At 37.6% G+C, this 22,840-nt stretch overlaps 1 protein-coding gene across 1 annotated transcript; it reads right to left on the bottom strand.

Moving 5' to 3' along the window:
- Positions 1-1,793: 1,793 nt before the first annotated feature.
- Positions 1,794-22,185, bottom strand: LOC113680418 (phosphatidylinositide 4-phosphatase SAC2-like). Its single transcript, XM_089197889.1, has 25 exons — positions 21,961-22,185; positions 21,772-21,852; positions 17,827-17,963; positions 16,672-16,806; positions 15,684-15,740; positions 14,578-14,700; positions 13,977-14,033; positions 13,419-13,596; positions 11,590-11,657; positions 11,322-11,433; positions 10,654-10,721; positions 10,303-10,341; positions 9,775-9,860; positions 9,462-9,539; positions 8,717-8,837; positions 8,000-8,128; positions 7,427-7,497; positions 7,254-7,300; positions 6,706-6,901; positions 6,220-6,291; positions 6,036-6,109; positions 5,323-5,445; positions 4,818-4,905; positions 4,276-4,606; positions 1,794-3,867 (listed from the first exon to the last, which is right to left on the bottom strand). Exons 1-25 carry the CDS (start codon positions 22,055-22,057, stop codon positions 2,686-2,688), a joined length of 3,750 nt encoding a protein of 1,249 aa, XP_089054015.1. The 5' UTR covers positions 22,058-22,185; the 3' UTR covers positions 1,794-2,685.
- Positions 22,186-22,840: the final 655 nt, after the last annotated feature.

Below are 22,840 nucleotides of genomic sequence, written 5' to 3'. Positions count from 1 at the left end.
GAACTATTTGTTCTTCAAAGTGCCAATATGGCATACTCGCTTTGAAAAGGCCGAAATCATCCGAAATTACTCTCGGGGTTTGAATAAACGATCTACGTTACAGGAAGTATGAAATAATATTAAAACTTCATGATCGGCAATATCAACAAAAAAGTCAGAAAATCCAAAGGTACACGCATCTTCGCCGATTACAAATCTAGCGTCATTTGAAAGCCTTAAATGATTACCCTTTATCAATTCCCGCGAATTTGGCGCCAAGTTAAGCTTGTACTTTCTTCCGTAATAAATTCATTTTCTTTTATTGGCAAAGAAGCAAAATCGCGGTACTGGAATAAGACGAATAATAAGTTACAATTGTCTCCATATACTAATACGAGGAGTCGCCTCATTCACTTTTGTTTGCTTAGTTTGTATAGTCATCGGCAAAATTTGCTTCAAAAGGGTATCTCGTGTTGGTCTCCGTGCATTTAATGATGATATTGTGCTGTTACCTAGTAATGGATTGCGGGCTCAGATGAAGTAAAAGTAAGAAAATCTTTATACCTCATGGCACTAAATAATAATAATAATGCTAATAATAACAATTACAAAAAAGTTTAAACATTGGGTTCAACGTCTTCTCACACGAAACAAAACAGGAATATTTTTTGTTAATATAGACAGCAACTGTTGTCATCAGAACGCGTAAACATAGTCTCACATTTCAAGGGCATACTTAGTTTTTCCAAAAATCATTAACTCACTCAAGAAGAAAGATAGTAAACGCTAAAAGCATTTTTGTTTTCGTTAAATGCACTTCAAGCGATAAAGGTTTTCTCATCCCCTTATCTCGGGCTTCCTGGGTCACGCAACTATGGTAGTCCCTGGAACATTATCAAAACGTTTAGAGACAAAAATCGCACAGCGAAAAGGAAACAAATGAACGAAAAAACATTAAGTATGAAAAGATATCGACTTCGCTTAAGCTTTAGTCGTAATATCAACCTACCCTTTCCAAGACCTTGGCAGTTTATCTAGTTAACAGGTGCATAAATAACCTTGAGATGATTGAATAGGATGAGGATTAAACTTCATCAATTCAAACAAACAGCACCAGTTGTTTTTATAGCTCGAGCGCAGAAGCAGGGATTCTACCCTTAGCTACTTTGCCGATTGTAAACTAAAATAAAACACACTCCTCTCCATTGGAAAATTGCATTTCTATCTGTGTATTCCGTCGGCTGCAAATTTTTACTAATTTTTACAAGAAGGACTTCAATAAACAAAATTATCTAAAGGTCTCAAAAGCTCCAGGCATTTATTAATGATTCAAGGATTAGCAGGAGGGGAAGCTATGAGATGGTTCACTTATTACGTTTGTTCATCTGGGTTCTGCAGGCAAGATGTTTATCGATATCACGGGCTTGGGTGCCATAACTGCGGATACCAAACTGTTGCAAATAACATTGTTTTTACAGTGCTCTCAAAGGTATCTCCGAGACAAATTGTGGGTACAACTAGCAAAATCTACGTCCGAGACATATTCCTGTGACAACGTCTTGTGCTTGAGGTTTTCGCACATGAGCATTCTTCTTTCTAACGCTTTACACAACCCCAAGGGAAGGCCTCTATAATCGTACCTACTACGACTTTCTCCTCCGCAGAGTTCTCCTGAAGATATCCGCTGGACACCACGACTGTAGATGCAAACCAATGCCACAGCATCATCTGCGTTCAGTGGGCATATGGCGGAAGCGCTCTTCTAAGGCTCATGATTAGATTATATCGTGAGAACGAAGTAGAGACGCACAATATCTTGTGAAAAAGGTTCCTGTACATTTTATTTTCCCCTTTACGTTTAACAGCGTTGCTTTCTATTGAATTTTATTTCGCCAGCGCAGTTCAGCAACTTAAGTGTGTTGTTGTTATTAGGAACCTATTTTCTGGTAACAAAGAGCAGCAGCTATTTTCTTTCAAAGAAAAAAAATCTATTTGATTCTCAACTAGATGTAGATGCTACCAGCAATTTTTTAACATAATCTTCAACTAAAAAGAAAAATTGCTAGGTGAATTTAAACAATGTAAAACATAGCTAATTATTTCAAATTATGATTGATGAAACCTTTCGAATTTAACCTTATTTAGGAAAAATAATTACCCGACAAAAAATTTCAGAAGTTACCCTAAATTTAAAACAATTATATGCCAACGCAAATTTTATTTAAAAACAATTTTTATATTTTACAATTAAAAATTCAACCTTTTGGAATCATTTCCTAAAATCCATAAAAGCTCGCTGTTAAAGCCACTAAATTCTTATGTCCACCATTAACATTGTACAATATCAGTTACTATCATACAAGGAGGCAAAATAAAATCGACTGCAGCAATTAAATAGCTATCCAATGTTTCAACGAATCCTCTTAACTATGGTCAAGCTAACTTCATTCAAGGACGCTGTTGCATGAGGGTAAAAATTAAATTTCTGTACAAACAAAAACGATAGACTGTAGCAATTGAAAAACATTGTAGTTGCAATATACTATTTTCATGATAAAATTATCCTGAATGTGCAAATTATTGTTGTTAAAATTTGAGTATCAATTCAAGATCTTATAATTTGTGGTCTTTCGTCAGTGCCTTTTGGAATGAACATTATGAAAATTCTACCAATTAAAATATGCCCATTAAAAGCTACGCTTGACATCATAATTCAATAATTCGAGTGCGGCATTTCTTCCTTGTTTGTTTTTTATTACTATTCGATTCACTGTCTGAGCTCTGTCGGGGCTTGGGGTTTAGCCGCGGTGACCGTGAGCGAACCTGCTGAGAAAACGACGACAACTTGTTCCGCAGCTCAGGAATTAGAGTCCGCCCTCGCGCCTGCGCAGTGGCGAATATGTTCATTTTCGGAACGCGGTTTCCAACTGAAATATTCCGAAACCGAGCCCCGATGCGCCTTCGTTCCGGGCTCTTTTCGCCATTACTCTCTCCTTCGGTGGACGCCATCCTTCCCAACTCCACGCTGGAGTGGCTATGGCCGAATTTTAACTGAGACCCCGAGCCGTGGTAGCTGACTTGGAGTCCTTCAATGTTAGCTTCGCACCCTTCCGCTTGGACCTCTCCATTAGCCTGTTTTAACTCAGTCACGTCTTCTCGCCCAATGACGCTTTTCTTGGAACTGTTGACATGTTCTACAAAGTCTTCTCCCTTACCTTCAGATTCATTTGTTAGTTTACTTGGTTCATTTTGAATCAATTGGTTCTTGCTACTCGCTATTTCCATTGTTCTCGGTCCAAGAGATTCATATTCCTTCTCCTGCAAAGGATGACTTCCTTCACTTATCACTGCTGATGCATTAGCATCGTCATTCTCTTCATCATTGGCCTGTGATACATAACCGTTCGTAATTTCACCTTGTTCAATTGGATCAAGCTGATCTTTTATACCGATTATTTCCTCCCTTTCTAAACCAGTCAAATCATTTCCTTTCACATCTGTCAGGTGAAACCCCTCACTTTTCGCTCCTCCCTCAACGATACCGTCAAATCCTGCTAAAGGATTCTCTGTGAAGACGCTTCCTCCTTCCTCACCTTGACTATTTGGCCTTACATCTCTCTGCGCTTCTTCTTCTTCTACTTCTTCTACCTCTTCTTCTTCTTCGTTCTTTGTGTCGTCACCAACAAAAAACGTGGCTTCCGTTAATGATTTGTCTTCATTATTCAAGACCTCTGTTTCACAGCTTTCCCCTTTGGCCGATGCGTCTTCGTCTTCATTTTCTGTTTGGTAACTTCCGTTTTCACTCGTCGGCGATATCGTCGCTTCACTTTCAGCGACCTCACTTTTGATTTTCGGGTCAGCAACTTCCTTCTGAGAGGAACCTTCAGCCTGTAAGTAAAAGAGTTGAATTACTATGCTTTGTTTTATTTCCCTTTTTTCTTTTGGTTTTGCTACGACATATTTGGTTAATCATGCATCAAGAGCGTACACGCCAGTATTTCTAATTTTTCAGTTTGTTTTCATCACTTGAAAGCAGGAGATAACGTTACAGTCGGAATACATTTCGGCCTTACCGAGATACAACATTGTGTAAGATTGGAATGATTAAAATGATAAAAGTAGTCTGTTACCTGGTTATCTAGGATTTAAAAAAAAACGGGATAGGGAGAAAGAACTTCGCTGCCAGACCTCAGGCATGAAACTTTTAACACCATGCAGAGTAGATTACCATTTAAGATAATATTTTTGTCCTCCCATTGGCCGGCGTGTTTTTTGAGAATTTAAAACAAGACTGACCTCTGGGTCATAATAATCCATAGGGTCAGTTTCTCCAGACGTTTTATCGTCGTCCTCACTCCCCGAGCCGCTGGAACAGCTCTGCGGTGCACTGGCACTGGAAATGTTAAACTCTTCCACGTCATTTAGTCCTCTCTTGGCAAGGCACGAGTCCGAGAAAGATGTAGGTAAACTTCCAAGTCTGGTACGGCGAAAGGAAGCGAGGGAAAAGTCGTCTTTACTGTCATGAACAAATGATTTACTTCTCGGCTTGATGTATGGTTTGGACCAGGTACTTAAGCGAGACTTGGACGAAATTTGAATCACACCGGGTGCAATCTTGGTCTTTTTCCTGAATATCGACAAAAGTAGTCAAGAACAAACGAAGACACGAAATAGACCCAACTGGACTGGTGTTCCGAAGTTTGGGCACGCAAAGGCGATGAGCTTCAACTTCGAAAGGTTTGAGTCACAGAACGTGGAACACGAAATGCAAGATGATAGCGAACGTGAAATGGATTTTTCACATACAGGCTTGAACGAGATCACTGGAAATGACTCACCTGTCTAATCGACATTCAGTAACTTTTAATCCCAGATCTAACGATGCTCGTGCCGCGGCAAATGCGTCCGCAATACTAAGTAAAACACCTGAACGAAAAAAAAAAAACAGGTATAATCACTCGCGTAAATACAGATGTAGACTGTTTCGAGTCTGATTTGTTTGATGTGCCCTCAAGGCAAAGACTTGGATAGTCTCTTTCGCAGCCGTTTATTGGTTTTTGAACGTCATAAGCCAAGGAGAAAGCGTCTAACTTGACATGACGAGCAGCAACAGAAGAGATGGACCGAAAGGGGGGAGGGGGGGGAGACTGCGGGGGCTGTAGCAAACGCATGTGTTCGCTTTCCCTTAGCTAACATGTTTGTATGGCCGCAAGCGAGCGTTACGGTCAAGGGTATTGTCATTAACAGGGGAAACGGAGTCATCTTTGTAAATCTAACAGTTATTAGTAAATGCGACAGCAAAGTAGAGATCCATGTTTTCTACATTTTCAACACCTCACTTACTTCTGGCGTCTTCCGCCGTACGGTGCTGTATGGTCCGAAGAGTATGAAAGTAACCTGAAGTACCCTGATGCCGCCGATGTATTCGAATGAAAAGGTGTTTGGACTTGACAGCTGCCTCGAACCCTATAAAATAATGATTGTAAGCTACCGGAGTGATTGTGAAGCGTAATTTTATAAGATGAACAAAGCCTAAAGCGGAAGCCCCTCTAATGTAAAGAAAATTCTGGTCTTACATTTATGACAGTCATGGTATTTTTGCAGGCAGGTGTTGCGGAGCAGCGCCCACGAGGCAAGGGTTCTCAGATGTTCTTATCGGTACTTAACTTTATGTAACGTTAGCTTAAAATCTATCTGTTTCCTTTTTTCTTCGATATCTTTTTTTTTTCCCCCGAGGTTTGTGTTGACTTTAGTTTTAGAGTTATCTTAGCATACACAGACACATTGTCTTTAAACAATTGCTTTTATGCGTCAAATAACAGTACTGTTTATATCACGCTCAAAATAGTCGACAAGAACCTCTTCCCTCATTTAACGTTTCCTGTTTGAAGCTAAAAGATGACAGAAGACACCAAAATTTTGAGGGGGAGGGGGTGAATAGACTACCTTACCAAGGAAAACAGAGATGAAAAAGGAAGTAATAGGGAGTGGAAAAAGGTTAATGTGTCACAAATTTTGTCGCCGATTGTAGGTTCGCGAATGCGTAAATTCCTCACCAATCTCGATTTTTTCTAAGTCTTCAAGGGCAATGCGTTCATACTGGGTTATTCTCTCGGCTTCATCGTCATAGCTGCAAATTGAAAAAAAATAAATAATAATAAAAAATAAATGAAGAATTACTTCCTACAGAACGTGTCACTCCTCTAAGACAATCAATCGAACAACAAAAACGGCGCTTACCTAGCAACGTAATAGGCGTGGTATGTAAGTAAAAGAATAACGTCCTGATCTTGCGTGACTTCACTATCCGTGCTAAAACCGACAAAAAGGGAATACTTAGTTTGCTCAAAAATCTTAAAAAGAGTTAAACAGACAAACACTCTCCCTGTTTTGTCACGTTTTTCTGGTTATATTTATCTAAACTCCATTACTAAAAAGAGAGACTGACTGACAAGCAGCTTAGCTGTAATGGTGACGAGAATAGACATGTTGTCAGTTAGAAGATGAGAAAGGAGAAAGAAAAGGAAAAAACAAACAAACCGAGTGACAAAGTCTGGATAAGCTTTACCTTTACATTTGCGTTTTAAAGAAAGTGGTCCAAATTTTTACATCAAGTACACAACGAGGCACCTCAAAACCGAACACTATCCCCGATTATTTTCGAGTCTCAAATCAAAATTGCTCCAGGGTCGACGCTTTTATCAGTCACCGTAGTTTGCCATTCACCTGTTGAAGGGATCAACTAACGCCCAGCCACATATACACTCCTCTTCATCAGTCAGAAGTAACTGGTTACAATGCTGTATCAGCTGTGCAACACACTCCTCTCTCTCCATTGTCCACTGCTCTTCCTCAGGTCCTTTGTTCATGGCCGCTATCAAAGCTGCTATGTCCTCTGTGACTGGGTTTCCAAGCATTACATCTAAATGAGGATAAGAATAAAAATAAGATTTATAAAATTTAAAAAAAAAAAAAAAGTTGATATAAAGGAAAAGGCGGAATTTTAATTCTACAAGTACTCAGCTCTAAACTCAAAACATGCCAGCGCTCCTCGGCGGAGATCGAGAAGAAAGATAATTTTTTTAATACATGCTGGCAAGTGTTGATCAGTTTTCCACCTTCTTGTAACATTAACTCTGCAAGAGGAACTCCCATAAACAGTCTAGACTCCACAAGTAAGCAGATGTCATGATAGCGTAACACGATGTCCCTTTGGACGCTCTTATGAGTTATGGATGCTCTCTAAATATTGATGAGTGAGTTACAATACGTACCAATTAAGGTCTGCCTATAAGCAGCCTTAAATCTGTTCAGGTAATATCTAAAGGGAAAAACAGACACATTTGAATCGCAATTCTGTAAGTACACTAAAAATTGCGCAAACCCGATCATTCCTTACAGTCATATTGTAAGCTAACGACATATATAATAATCTAGTTAAGCAAACCTGTTGGCAGAGTTGTATCCATCTTTCATTACACCAGTAAACCTTCTCTCGCCTGTCCTTGTGAAGTCTCCCTAGAGGTATGGAAAAAAAGATGGGGTGTCCTTACTCTGCGCCATAGTTAAGGGAGCTTCAATGGTCGTGGCTTGTTGATATAAACCTTTTAAATGGTCAACTATTCAAATATTCGTTGTTTCACAAAACCCTGTCCTAAGCCATCTTCAATTTAGCCGAATCTTTATTCTGAAGATTTACTGAAGCTAATTGTGTAAGGACTTGTATTTAATTATATCAACCTTCTTATAGAGAATCCCTGATGCCCACTGTTTGCGTAAAACCGCGGTTTGGGTGAGACCCCGCGTAAATAACCGGCCCTTTAAGTGTGGCATATCCAATCAGTTGCAATTTTATGTTCTCCATTCTTCCTTACTCATTCGTATTTGGTTTATATTTCTTATTTTTGGCGTGCAAAACATGCACCTTGTGTCTTCCCCAACAAGAACGGTTTTTGCCGGTTGTACCAATAAAAGCAAAAAAACAAGCAAACAATCAAACAAACAAAAACAAACAGTATACCTTCATTGCCGCAGTGCCAGCGTATTGTCGACTGATTGCATCTCCATTACTGGCCCACATCTCCTGAAAAGCCGTCCTTATAGAAGAGGGAAGGATTTGGTCTGGAAGCTGTTTGCCCAACTTTTTCAGCTGAGTTGAAAAGAAATATGTTCACTACAAACGGCCGAACAGGCCAACAAACAAACGGAAGAACGAAAAAATGAACAAACAACGACAAAGGGACTGAGGGACAGAGGGACGGGGTAACGTCCGAAAGGGTGAAGAGACAAGATGACGGACGAACGGATACATGGACGGACAGACCGGTAACAGACGGACGAACCAAAGGGGGAGAGGACAGAGGGTCGGTGTAACAAATGGACGTACCAACGCCCAGAAGTAAGAAGGCATGGACGGAGAGAGGAAGAGACGGCAAAACCGGGGGTGATAGAGGCATGGAGGCACAGGCGCAAGGACGGAAGAAGGAAATTACGGGCCGAAGGAGCCACGTAGAGACGAGGAACGAAGAAACGAATGACCAAGAGGACTGAGGAAAGGAGGGAGGAAGGAAGGAACAAATAACGAAGGAAAGAAGTATTATTGTTCAGTTAGAATAGGTTACCCCACATCTCTTAACAATCTCGTTTCCTGGAGGCTAGCGTTTTCTTTATTTTACAACACCAGCCATTTCTAAAGTACTAAATCTAGCCACACCTGTACACCTGTTTTACCACTTACCTGTTGTTCCATTATATACCGTGCTAGAGCTGCTTGCACAACATTCGTCCGGTCGAGACAATCCATACAGTTGACACGAAACACACCTCTCTGGTCACAGATGATTCCCTTATCATCAGTCCTTCCAAACAAGAGCAAAGAATCTTCAAAAAACGTACCATGAAGGAAATAAACTGCTTTTATCCGAAGTAAACAGATAAATTTGTCAATAATGACATCAATTCAACGTGCATGGGCGGAGAGAGGAACGGTAAAGATACTTCTTTGGTTTTTCACCAGTAAGTTACTTTATCATTTCCTGTTTACTATTGGCCCAAGACACACAACGACAGAAATGGACTTGCATGGGTTTCTTCTTCTCCCTAAGTAGACTAGGGCCATCGTGTATATGACTGAAATTCAACCACAGGCCTCGAGATCCCAGATTAATTCAAGTATGTCCGCTTGGTTAATGGCATCGGGTTTGAAATATGAAGGTCTTAGACTTTCTGCCACTTAATTGGATCGGTGTCTCGAACACTCCAAGAAAAACCCTTCTGCTGCGCGTCGCAAAATTTATGGCCCCCTGATTTGCCTTCCACCAATAGAGATTTTCTAATTTATTAATCAGAGTTCTTGTAAGAGAATTTGCCTCGGTATATATAGTGTTCCAAATGGACACAGGAGCACTTATATATCAACTATGAATAAAGCTTAAAATTCTTCGAGGATTAATGAAGACGTTATGAAAAACCGTTTGCCATACCAGCAGTATCTCACTTCCTTAATAACTTCTAGAATGCTCTCCACCAAAACTGACACGTTCTCGAATTTCATTCCACGACTGCGACAAAAAGCAGAAAAGCATTTTAAGTTAACTTTAACAGCATTTTGTCAAATTCAATCATCACTGTGATACGAATCTTGAAGGATAGTTCAGAACGCCCTTGACAGTAAACTCTAGTTATCACCTTATTGAGACGGAAGTAAGAGTCATCTGATTTCTGGAGTATCTTCCCTCGTGAGGAAATTTTGTTCTTTACAAAAGAAATGAAGGAATTAAGCGCAAAATAACTTACCAATACTCATGAAAATCAAAAGTAATGTAGGTGAGGAAAGGACTGTTGTAGGCCAAGATGTTGTCCATGAAGACATCACTTATTATCTGGTAAAAGCATTGAGATAATTTAAGTTACACAGCAAACCTCTCGCAATAACGTGTGACACAGAAAAAATAAATTAAGGGCTTCTTTTACTAAGTACAAACAACATATTATTTGGCTTTAAATGGAAAAAAGCGGTAAATGTCGAAAGAAACTGATTTGCCGCTTCTGTGGGTGTATTACAAGATAATTCGGTTTTAACAACTGAGTTGATAATGTAAATTAGCCACCGTAGAGAGTTTCTAAAGCTGACGGTTTGAGCGTTAGCCCTTCTTCAGAGGATTTCACTTCATTTAAAACTGGGCGGAATCTAATTCCTCTGCAATTCATATTTTTTTTCTTCAGTGCGTGTTATTTATTCTTCAATTCAACAATTTAATATGTTTATCACAGTAAGTATCTATTCATTTAATCAAAGCGTGATTTACAATCGCTATCTCTTACCTTTTCCCTTCCTGATTGATCCACTAAATTTATAACCGCCTGATAGGAAATAGCACATAATTGATAACAGCACGATAACTCGCAAGCAATACAAAACATATGCAGCATACGAGGCGTCATTTTCTTTTTTACGTTATTCAGGTTAGCGGAGACCATGGCCAGGCGAGCGAGAGAGGCAAGACAAGACTACTTTCTTTGAGCTTTCGCTTGCCTTTGATTGTCTGGGAAATGCGAAATAGAGAACGACACCTGTTCCACAGGCTACGGACCAAGTAAGAGGTCATCTAAAGTGTTTCGGTCTGTTTAAAAGTGAACCAGAAAATTGTTGTTGAGATACAAAGCTCTACTTACCACACTCTTATAAAGTTCCAATTGATGATCAAAATGCTTTCTAAAGGCGAACTGAGTCTCCCCTTCATCTGCGTGGTAGAAGGATGTCCATATATCAAACAAACGAAAAAACGAAACAAAAGACTATTGTGTTAACAGATATGTTCAGGGCATGGTGTTGTGTACAAATTTTAACCGAAAAGGCCGCCTAAAACTTCCGCCTAAAAAGGTTTCAATATAGAGAGAGTAGTTGACGTTTTATTGTAATGTCCCTTAAGAAGTCAAAGTAATAAATTAAAATTTTCACACGAGTCCCAAGTAGAGTTGAGACATTTTTATTTCAATCACTTGTGGGAACAATTTGGCCACCAAAACGCCGATTTGGAAACATTTTAACAACACAGCGAAAAACAGTCCCGTTTTAAAGGTCTTTCTTTACTTGAAACATATCCCTGCTCGTAACCGGATAAATGATGGAAGTCTCGTTAGAAGCACTACACTCTGCTACGATTAGTTCACCTCATTATTCTATGAAGACTACAAGTGTACAGCCGTAGCGTTTCAATTGACACCGGAAGTGACTGCACCCTGACGAAAATAACTTCATAATTTTTTTTTCCAATTCTACGCGTGTACATGCCCGTCTCGAGTGTCTTTGCGATTCAACACCATAAGTTTCTCCTGTGTACCTCTGTCTAATCTTGGTGGTGGTCGGTATTTGTAACCCGGTTGACTCCAGTACACGGGTACAGAGCCCCTCACTTGTGCAAATGATACATTGTGGGTTGAAGTGCAAATTATCTGTAGAACAAAAACACTACGTCAGAAAAAAAAAAAAGAAAAAAAAAACAATAACATTCTAAGACTGTGAACAGCTAGAAAATATACATTTGACAAAGCTATGAAATCGACACAGTCGGACAACGTGACGGGCCGATAAGCGTATAATTCTCAAACCTGTTCTGTTTCGACAAAATTTGCAACATCTCCATTATCATCCACACCACGTCTCCTGTAACGAGTCCCTGGAACGAAAAAAAAGCGCAGAAGTAGAATCAGTGACAAAAGTGGTTTGCACTCAAAGCAACTTTCACTTGACTGTCGGAAGTACTCTGGGATTGCTTTGGTTCCACCTTAAATCAGTAAGTGACAGAACTCTTCCACTTACAAGATCTGAGGTTAATTCTCCCAACTGATACAGGGTAATTTAGAATCGTAAACTGAGCTAATAACGACAGAGGGTAATTTAGTATCATCAACTGAGTTGATACAGGGCGTGAAATTAAATTTTTTTTTCTGATAGCCACTTGGCTCCTGAATTCTTCAAAGTGGTAGCCAATTCAAAAAAAGTTGGTCGCCATTTTCAAAGACAAACAAAATCTTTCTTTACGCTGTCAGCGTTCTAGATAGACCCTCCAAAATTAAGTTAGGGAAAAGATCTTTGACGTGCTACAAAGTGGACACTAGGATGTATGATATACAACCTTCAGGCTCATCTAAATCCAAGATGGCGTTTAGTTATCGATCGAGATACATGTGCTACGTTTTGGAAACAAACTAAACGAGGAAGTTTGCCGCGGATTTATCTTTGCAACTTTATTTAATTCACTATATATCTTGGTAAGGTTATGATGAAACGTTGTAGTCGCCAATTTGGCGACTAACTTTCAGGATTTGGTCGCCAAAGTGAAAAATTTAGTCGCATTGGGGTTGTATCCTCGTGTACCGGTACACAAAAGAAGGAAACATTAACGAACTGCGTCATAACTCCATGTATGGTTATGAAAACAATAGGAATTCCCTCGTGTACCGGTACACCAGGACAGCCCCCGCATTGGCGCCTGTATTAGGCGCAATTTCACGCCCTGCTGGTAACGTAAATTGGTCACCGTAAAGAGTTTCAAAGCTGACGTTTCGAGCGTTTGCCCTTCGTCAAAGAGAATTAGAGGAAACCTTCCAAAGGCTAACCCTTGAAACGTCAGCTTTGAAACTCCTTACGGTGGCCAATTTACGTCATCAAATCTGATCGGTTGATAATAGTAAATTACCCTATTATACTCTCCCACCGACGCAGCACCACAGTTTCTTTAGGAACTTACCACCTTCATTCATGATGACTACACATTACTAATCGCCCAGTCTTGAGAATTTCGTGTTTCATCATTAGGAAAGGGTTAACACACTTAAATTATATGTTCAAAATTAATGCCGGGAACATGGCAGTTGTACAGTGTTCTAATATATGTGTTTCATTTTTTACCAGGTATATCATCTGACTTTACTTAATACTTTTGCACAAAAATGACTAATAACCACTTTAGGAAATTATTGAAGTTTGACTCAAGCCAATCACGTCCACAGTCTTTAACCTTGGCAACGGAGATTAACACTTTGTGTACTCTTGTTGTTGCTTTTTCGGAGTCGAGTCTTTGGGGTTTTTTTTATATTGCGGAGTCGGACTCTAGCCTCCCCTTCGTAAAACTATTTTTCAGAGGTAAACGAGGAGATACATTGAAATGAACACGTAAATTGAAACTAGTGACCTCGGTGATTCTCACGAAGTAAATTATTGTCATCTAGTCATAACGACACGACACTTGTCTCTTGAGACGAGACTCTTGTCTCACAACAAACAACAAGACGAATCATTCTCTTTGGAGTGTAACAGTGTGCACATCTCAAATGTACAAAGGTGTACATACATGTACATGCTAATGTGATATTGATATGTTACTGATATGTGTATGCTGCTCACAGCTAACATAGCTATACATACAAGACCTTACCAGCTCGATGAATACTCCTCCTGGATATCAGTACCAGCTGGAACTCCTCCGGCGGGAAAGGCGCTGTTTTCTTCTCGTCATTTTCATCAGCATCCTCATCTTGGAAGGTGTTTATACAGTGCTCTATCTTACAGTAGCCTTGGATTATTGGGGTCGCCCACTTACTGGCAAGAGGATCCTGTACAAAAAGAGAAGAACATTCCATCTGTTAAAAGCCGACGTCAGTGAATAATGCCTTCATTACAGACATAATCTCAAGTTTCTCTCATCATCAATAGATGTACTAAGAATACTGTAGTCAGTTATGCAAAGATTGATATGTAATTCAAAAGATAAACACAGCTTTTAGTTATGATGGCAGCCCTGAGAGCAGTGTAGCTTATTAGAGATGTACAACAAAGGCTTCTGTCTCACTGATGCATGCCCAATCAAGAATGAGTGTCTGAGATAATGCATACATAATAGTTATACCACACGTGTGCCATAAAACAAATAAATAAATAAATAAATACAAAATAGGTAAAACAAACTACATTGCCTCGACACACTGTTACTCACCTCACTGGTCAAAAGTTCTTTTACCATAAAGTGGTTCCAGAAAAACCTCTTGTCAAACTGAATATTAACAAAATATACATTAAAAAAAATACAAAAAAAATAATCTCCCATATAAAAATTACTAATGATAGCAAAATTAAACAAATGTAATGGATGCAGTCACTCAGCTAAGGACTTCACAGTTTAAGAATACACTAAACTTATGCTGTCTATTCATTATTAATCAATTCAAAAAGAGCTTTTTCCGTGCACTTACATGAAAACATCGACAAGTGTACATGGGGTATAGGTAAAAAAAATGGCCTCCTACTTGAGAAAAATGGTCCACACAATTTGCATTCAGGATGAGAGATAAAAGCAGGAGAATGGTGTACTGTATCTAAAGAATGAGCCACACACTGTTAACTGCACCTTGTGTGAATCAATTATAAACTGCAGGTCATGCCATCAACATTCAGTCTGAGAATTTCAGGTACTGTAGCAGCACCAGAATTCTCTGATATGTACATGCTCAAAGAACACCATGTTTTGTAGTTATAACCAATCCATCTATAAATTTGGCACATACTGGGGTGCATTTACAGGGGTGTACGTTGCTTACCCTCTTCCAAACTGGATCAGCCGCATTGTACTTTCCACTGAACTGTCTCTGTAGGGTGTTAGTCAGGTCCCCAGTTGGTGAGTAAAAGAAGGAGTCAGAGTCATTGAACATCTTCTGCAGCTCCTGGACGACGAGAAAATTATTTCATTTAATTGACATGTGACAGCAACACTGTGTAAAAATTTCCATGAAACCAAGTGGAGTGCACTAAATTGTACAGCCGCACCACACCAATTGTTCACCCAACTAATTTGACAAGAAAGGAAAAAAAAAAGGACCAAACTGACCCTAATAATGATGAAAAACAATTTTCCCTTAACAAAAGAAAACTCAATAAAGATACCTGAGGGAAAGCATGTCTACAATGTTACATATTATTCTTTAAAGTGCCTCCACGTATTTATGCGCACATCAGTATTTTAACCCTTGTTCATAACCCCTTCTGACAACCAGTGATAGACAAAATTGGATAACCAAGAAGCAAGAATCAATTTTGTTTACCAGGTGAGTGATTGCAGACAGAATTTGATAACAGAAAGTCATTTAACCAGTTGATCAACACATCAAACCCACAAATTAAACTTATCGCGACCGATCACTTTTGCTTGCGAGAAAATAAACCCACAACTCTTAGACACTGCACTGTCCTTAAGGCTAGCTTTAATACACTCACTATCCCATTGGCACCCAAATTTGGCTGCTGATGACCAGTCACATTCAAGAATTTTGCTACACATGGTTTGGGTTAATAATAATGCATCATTGTGTAACCATTGTATACAATGCAGTGTAATCCAAATAAATATAATGTAATCATTAACGTTGTCTGTCCCACGTGTTGTTTCTAAGATGTACCAGCAAAACTTCACTGCACTTCACACTTCACAATTTTGCACATTAATTAATTTTTTTCCAACTATCATTCCACTGTCAAGTCTATCACTTTGTCAGCTATGCTGTACTTTGCTCTGCTTTTTGTTTCAATTTGTTAGTTGTTCTTTTTAAAGATATTCAGTTAACTATGCACTTTCATTTCAGTGGCAACTGAATGCATAATATGCAATTGGAGAATAACCTAATAATGACTCCTCACAACAATTGCTTACCTCAACAAATCTTCTTTCTAACTTCTCTTTGTCTTTCAAGTCCCTGTCTTTGATGTTCTGTAAATAAAATTTGACAGACAACTAATCATAAGAAATATGCACATGTTCATGTACTGAGTCATCTATAAGTGAAAAGTCTATCTTAGGTTACAATTGTACAGTACATGTATGTTACAAGTCAGGCTCAAATTGTTTCATTTTTTAAATTTTTCACATCATTGTGAGTTTTATTTCTTTTTGCCTAGCACATTTTTTTAAAATTTTATATCAAACCCTTAAGCAAACAGAGATAAAAAAAAAAATAATTAAGAATGAAAAATATTTACACCCAAACAGAAAAAAAAAATTGAAATGCACTGTACAGCTCACATCATACTTCATCAAATCATGTGTCTAAGCTAGCCTGAGAGCCTATAAACGCCTTAGCTGAGTTGTTAAAACAAGATTACCCCTTTAACTCTCAAGAGTGACCAAGACAGAATTTCTCCTTACAATATCAGTACAATATCAACCAGATAAGTGATGAGAATAAAGAAAATATAAATTTGAGGACAATTACTGTGTAGTTGATCCAATACTAAATTCTCTGAGCTAATATTGTAAGGATTGTATGGCTGACACTAAGGAGAATTTAAATTTTTATCTGAGAGTTAAAGGGTATTAGTGTGCGATCTGATTTCAGATCTGAAAGCTTTAATAGAAAATTTAGTCAAATTCTTTATGTCTAGAATATGATTATTGGATGCTCCTAAAAGAATGCAAAAATTTTCCTAAAAAGGCTTTTAAATGAAGGAATACAGAAACGTAGATTAAAATTTAACCTTGGGTTTGTCCTAAGCAGCCTTCAAACAACTGGGTCCTTATCTACAATTAATTAATACATGTACATGCATATTGTTTTCTTCATTTATTTACCAGACTTTTTTTTATTTACATGCATTTATTCATTTTTTTGTTTGAAAAAACATTTGACCACACAGCCTTTCACCTTTTCTTTCAAAGTTGAAGCTGCAGTTTTCAGTTTGTTCCATGTTTGTCCCAGTCCTTTTTCTGTTCCTGCCAGTCCTCCTCCAACACTTATTATTTTCCGCGCCCGGCCACCACTTTGATGTTGTTCACAAGGCTACAATAACATAGAATAAAGAACTGTAATAAATAAAAGATTCCTTAATGTACTTACATAATGTGCAAGAAGCAAGATTACACAAACATCATGTACAAAAATCAACATGAAACTTTACCAACTAAAGCTTGAGAATACAAAGTACATGTAGTTGCTAGTTGACTGGCAATATTCAATTTATTAAAGATGTCTGTCTCTTTGCTTGTTTTTTTGTTTTTTGTTTGTCATTTAGGGGAAGTTATTATCTTGCCAAGCATCACAGTAAAATTTACAATTCTGCAATTGCAATCTTTTATAAATGCACAGATGTATGATAATTTTACTAATGTACACTTTTACCGAAACATTTTTCAGTTGAACACATCCTTTATTTTTGTACCATTAAAAAGCTAGGTCAACCAATATTAATCCTTCACATTCTAAGATCAGAATTCATATTCTCCATACTGTTCTCTCTATATTTACTAAGGAACTGACAAGGAGAATTTGTCTAACAGTCAAGAGTTTCTTTTGTTGATGATCATTTCCTTTATTCTCATGACAATGCATGATTCAGTGGTGATATAATTTGTAAGGAGAAATTAGATACAAGTCATTTTTACAGGTTAAAGGTTCAAGTCTCCAAACTGTTTTCTAAACATTTCCTTAGTTGTTGACAAGAAGAATCTATTAATCTATCAAGAGGTATTTTAGACCGAGATTGTTTCACTTATACTCATGAACCTTAATGTTTCATTCAAGGGTGATATTGTAAGGAGAACTTGGATACTAATCACTGCTGGGGATTTAAGGGTTAAATGAATAAATATATCAATAAAAGTAATGGTCAGCTATCTCCCTGAACATACATGTACTATAAGAATCTCAAATATTTGAAAATTGTCAGTGGAGAGCACCCAATGGTACATGAACCAATCCAAAACAAAATGATACAGAGTCACTGAAATGAACACAACCGCCTTCAATATTTTTTAAACATGAACACTATGTATTGAAAAATTTATATGCTGTAGTGCTTACATCAAGATCAAATTCTGGTGATTCACTGGAAGATAACGTCAGTGCTGCGATCCTGTCAATTCTGTAAACTTCATGACCCCCTGGTAAGTTACCAACATGTGTTTGCTTTGATATCACTATCAGTCTCCAATCAGCACCTGATGCCATGAAATACAACAGATTAATTAGGGCAGATACATGTACTAAGAAAAAAGACATGCAGAAAGGCAAGAAATGTAGAGCAAATAAAATTTACCCAATACTACCCCAATGTTTAACCAACATTCTGCATAAATCACCAAAAAATTATGTCACATCAATATGGAACTGATTTCAAATTCAATTTGGACAAGAAGCTGACCAGCCCGCAATATGGTTGTTGGTAGTACATGCTTTTGTAGCTCTCTTCAATAGTAAACATGCAAACTTGAAGGGAAAAACTTAATGACAATCAGATATTGTCATTGCAACCTGTTTCCAGGGATTACAAGTTGAAATATCAACTGCAGAATATCAGCCATTTGTATGAAATACCATATTCAATGTAAATTAGAGCTTGAAATACAGGTGTACATGTATTAATAGAACATTTAAGAATTTCAACCCTCTCGACAGTAATCACGGTGAGATGTTACATTTTTCTTGTGTAGTTTAAAGTCAGTGCACTTAACCCTTTAACTCCCAGATGTGATTCACAAATAACTTCTCCCTATAATATCCATGTACTTATAATCCAGCAAATTGGTAATGAGAATATTCAAATGTATCAGGTAGAAGTTGTTATCTTGATTGAACACCAAATTCTTGTAACTTATTCAAAAGGAAATGACTGTGTTGTAGCTAGAGGTGAGAATTAATAAGCAGATCTTGGGAGTTAAGGGGTTAAAAAACTCTTTAAAATATCAATCTAGCATAATTATTATGAATTTATAACTATTCAACGAATTCAACCAACTTCAACCCCACCACAACAAACTGATTGACATTGCATATTCAACTGGTAACAAATGTAAAAGAAATGACAATAAATTATTAACACAGCACTTAGCTGATGAAAAGGAAAATGTACTTATAAGTAAAAACCCAGCAAAAGGCCAATAAAACAGGGTTTCATTAAATCTTTAATACTAGCCTTCTAAAACAGCATAAAGAGCATCTTATTGCTCAATGTGAAGATTTAATTTACTAACTTTAACCCTCTAACTCCCAGATCAAATTTGTAATTCTCCTCACTGTCAACGGTATAATTTTTATAATGTTAGTTCAGAGAATTTAGTATTGGATCAACTAATTATCCCCAAATTGATATTTTTCTTTATTCTCATCACCTATCTGGTTGATATTGTATTGATATTGTAAGGAGAAATTCTTTCTTGGTCACTCATGGGAGTTAAAGGGTTAAAGAGGAGAAAAATGACAACAATAGACCCTTAATCCAAAACAGCCTCGCAGTTTCAGGTGACTTGCAGCACTGGGGACATGTACATGTATGTACAAGTCTGTAATTGCAAAACCACAAAATGAATTACTCAGTCCAAAGTAAACATAGTTAATGATATCAATATCCTGCTGAAGTAACAGCACAGTAAATTCAATGCCAAGTCCTAGGATTTCAAATCTCATGGCAAACAGTCATTCAATATTCCATGCTTAAAGACCATCAAAGCAAGATAAACACATTTAACTTGAATTTTGATCAATAAGGCTGAATACATTAATTGGGAACTTAATATTCTTTCTGTAATTTTGAGAACATGGTGATGACACAGTACTAGAAACAGTTTTAAGCATGAAGTCTTAGGGTTTAACCCTTTAACTCCCATGAGTGACCAAAACAGAATTTCTCCTTACAATATCAGTACAATATCAATCAGACAAGTGATGAGAATAAAGAAAAATATGTTTGAGGATTTTCTAGTTCATCCAGTACCAAATTCTCAGAACTAGCATCATAAGAATTGTATGGCAGACAGTAAGGAGAATCACCAATGAGATCTTGGGCATTAAAAGGTTAAATGCTACATTTACCAAATTACGCAAAGAAAAAATTATGCAGTATAGAAGCACAGTACAGTACAGATACAATTACTGGCATCAGAAAAAATATCTCACCATAAAACATTGATGTGCAAATGACAGTGAACAGTACACGTGAAAGAGTGTGTTCCAGGGAATAGAAACATTTTCAAGCCCATAATTTCATTGTTATGTTAGATAAATATGAAAGGACTCTAGTGAACAACCAAAATGGTTAAGTCAGCATCAGATGCAGGAGATCTCACTTACTCAAGCCTGTTCTCCTGATGTTAAAAGCATGAAGTGACTTGGATGAATTTTCAAGTCACCTGAGGGATTTTAGGTGGCGATATTAATTACATGTGGTGGATTTTATAGGTTATCACATCAAACGGAGTTCAGCACTCTGTAACCACCAATAGATAATTTAAATATTTCAAATACACTACACAAAAAGGGAGGAAAATACAGAAATGAGAAAACAAAGATAACCGAGGTCATGACAGAAATTAATTAATTATGCCTCATCTAACCATGAAGATGTAGTCATGTGTGCTGATGAAACCTTTAACAATCAAAAATCTGTAATTTTTAGAGTTCGCAATGTCAAGAAATAAAAGAGAAATTCCCATCAGGTAAGTACTAAGAAACACATCATTAAAAGTCTGACATGCTCAGTGTGAATTGCCAAAAAAAATTATTAGTGGTGGTTGAGGAGTGAGACACATAGATAAACTGGGTACATTCCATTCATTTATATTTTATATGCTTTGAATTTTGATGTAATATTAAGATATGTGTTTTTTGTGAATGTTTCACAATCAATAAGGCAAGGATGACCAAACATTTAAAAATCAAATGATAATCGGTCACACAACAACCTTCATTGAAATGTACCAGTACTTTTCCCAGAAAATAACATAATTATGTAATCCGACTAAATCTAGTAAATTTCTGGATGTTTTATAAAAAATTTCAAACATAAAGAAAAGTCAATGTTCAACAAATGGAATAAAATTGAAAGCTGCTGAATCTAATTAGACTGTACGATTTTATTCATTCGTGTTAGCCTTTGAGTAAAATAAAAATCAACATCTGGTGTCTGGAAATTCCGGTGTAACAGAACATATGCGTGCAGCTCACATCTAGGCTTAAAAATAAAAAAAAACCACAATCAAGCCTCGTTTGACAGAAATAATGATCAAAGAAAGCATTTTCACAATCTTCTGAAGAAAATCTCGCAAAATACTTTGAGTGCAAACGCCGGAAAAAGTAAATGCACGAATAGATGGGAATTATTATTTGAATCACGAATCGAATGGCATCCCAACAAGTTCTCGATTTGCAGTTTATAAATATGGAATCATTTCAGAAACCAAACAACTTCGATTTCCTACACACTTGAAAAAGCAGAGAATTCGACTAAATATCGAATTATATGTGTTCATCTTAATAGAATTTCCAAAAACCGTTTGTAAATAAACACTACGCTTTGTTAGCCTTCTGTGATGATTAATGAGCTTCCTAACAAATTGATTGTGAGCAGAAAAAAAAAAACTACTATTTAGCATAACTCCTTCTGGAGTTGTCTACTTCAGCAAAGTTGTATTAAGGTAAATAAATCATTGTAGCGCTGAAACAATAATAATTAAAATAACGATAGAGAAAAATTTTGATGTAAAAATATTTGATGTAAGCTTTTTAGGCCGGAAAATATTTTACCGGCAATTTCAATCCAACCGGTAATTTGTACTAAATGCTTGCTCCACCTTATCACCAGTAGATCGTCCAAGATCGACACAAGAAACAACAAAAAACCGGTGAAATATTAGTATCAGCCGTGTCTTAAAAGTAAAGTTAATGAAATTTTAAAAAGTTGAACTAATTTTCTCCACACGCATATGGAATGCGCTGTACATGAATGTAGCTTAATCCTTATCAAAGATTTACCTGGGAAAAATTGTATTTTGCCAATGACCCCATACACAATTCCACGGCATTTCAATGACCAGGCCTCGCCCAAATCAACTCCTGTGGTAAATAAAACTCACATTACTTTTGTATTTGGTACACCGAGTAACAATCGATCATGGAAAGGTTTCGCCCAAACACCGGTCGACAGTCAAAACGAGGCCTTACCAAAGCGTGGCTGAAGGCGGCCGTCAAGCCTGTTACACCACAAACTATCAGGTCCATTTAGAATGATGAAGTTGTCCTGAGCTTGGAATAGTTCCATCTTTTAACCAGGAGCGAGGGACGAACTATAAATCCCATCTGCGAGCATTATCCCGACTTCCGAGTTTCTCTGTCAATGTTTCCTAGCCGCCATGTTGTGTTTTGGCTGAAGTGCCTTTGTTACCCACAACTCCCAGCGGACTTGGCAAGCTCTGTGCGCACGAGATCTCATTGTCTTCCGAGACAGCGTGCTGTTGTTTAGTTTGAGCTGCTCTCTAGGATCGTTTTCCTCCTCTAAGTAGTTTTTCCACGATGAACTGATGGATCAAATACCCTGTATCCCGTTGCTGTGTGTGAAAATTGTTTCAATCAGAATTAAAAATAGACTGGTTTTGTGACATGATATTTTTTCTTTTTTTTCGGGGGGGGGAGGTAATGTGCGGGGGGGATTCCTTTAGAGTACACTGAAATTATTCCCCCTCAAAGGCACCCCCCTATATCGAAGGTTGTTTTAAGTTTTAAGTTTTTAGTACAGAGATCGATCGATCTGTCAAACCTTTAAACAAAGCGAGAAGAGGGAATCTAGATCATTCTGGTACATTTGTAAGTTTTTACATCCCTTATCTTCGTTTCTCTGAAGCAATGATTGCTCGAAGATTGCGTCATATCTCGCTGTAATCATGTAATCACCGCTCACGAGGTGATTGTAGTAGGAAACTTGAAAATAATCAATCTTAGAGACCAAGAAAGTCATGACTCTGGTAATCTTCTGGTAAATTGAAATATGAAAAATAGGTGCCTACTTCAAATGATTAAGACATCATGAGAGCTCTTTTAAATTCCT

The sequence above is a fragment of the Pocillopora damicornis genome, chromosome 2 (assembly GCF_964200805.1).
Source record: "Pocillopora damicornis chromosome 2, jaPocDami1.2, whole genome shotgun sequence".
In the NCBI taxonomy this organism is placed as follows: domain Eukaryota; kingdom Metazoa; phylum Cnidaria; class Anthozoa; order Scleractinia; family Pocilloporidae; genus Pocillopora; species Pocillopora damicornis.
Note: the sequence above shows the minus strand (reverse complement) of the source record. Positions and strands in the feature narration are given on the sequence as shown.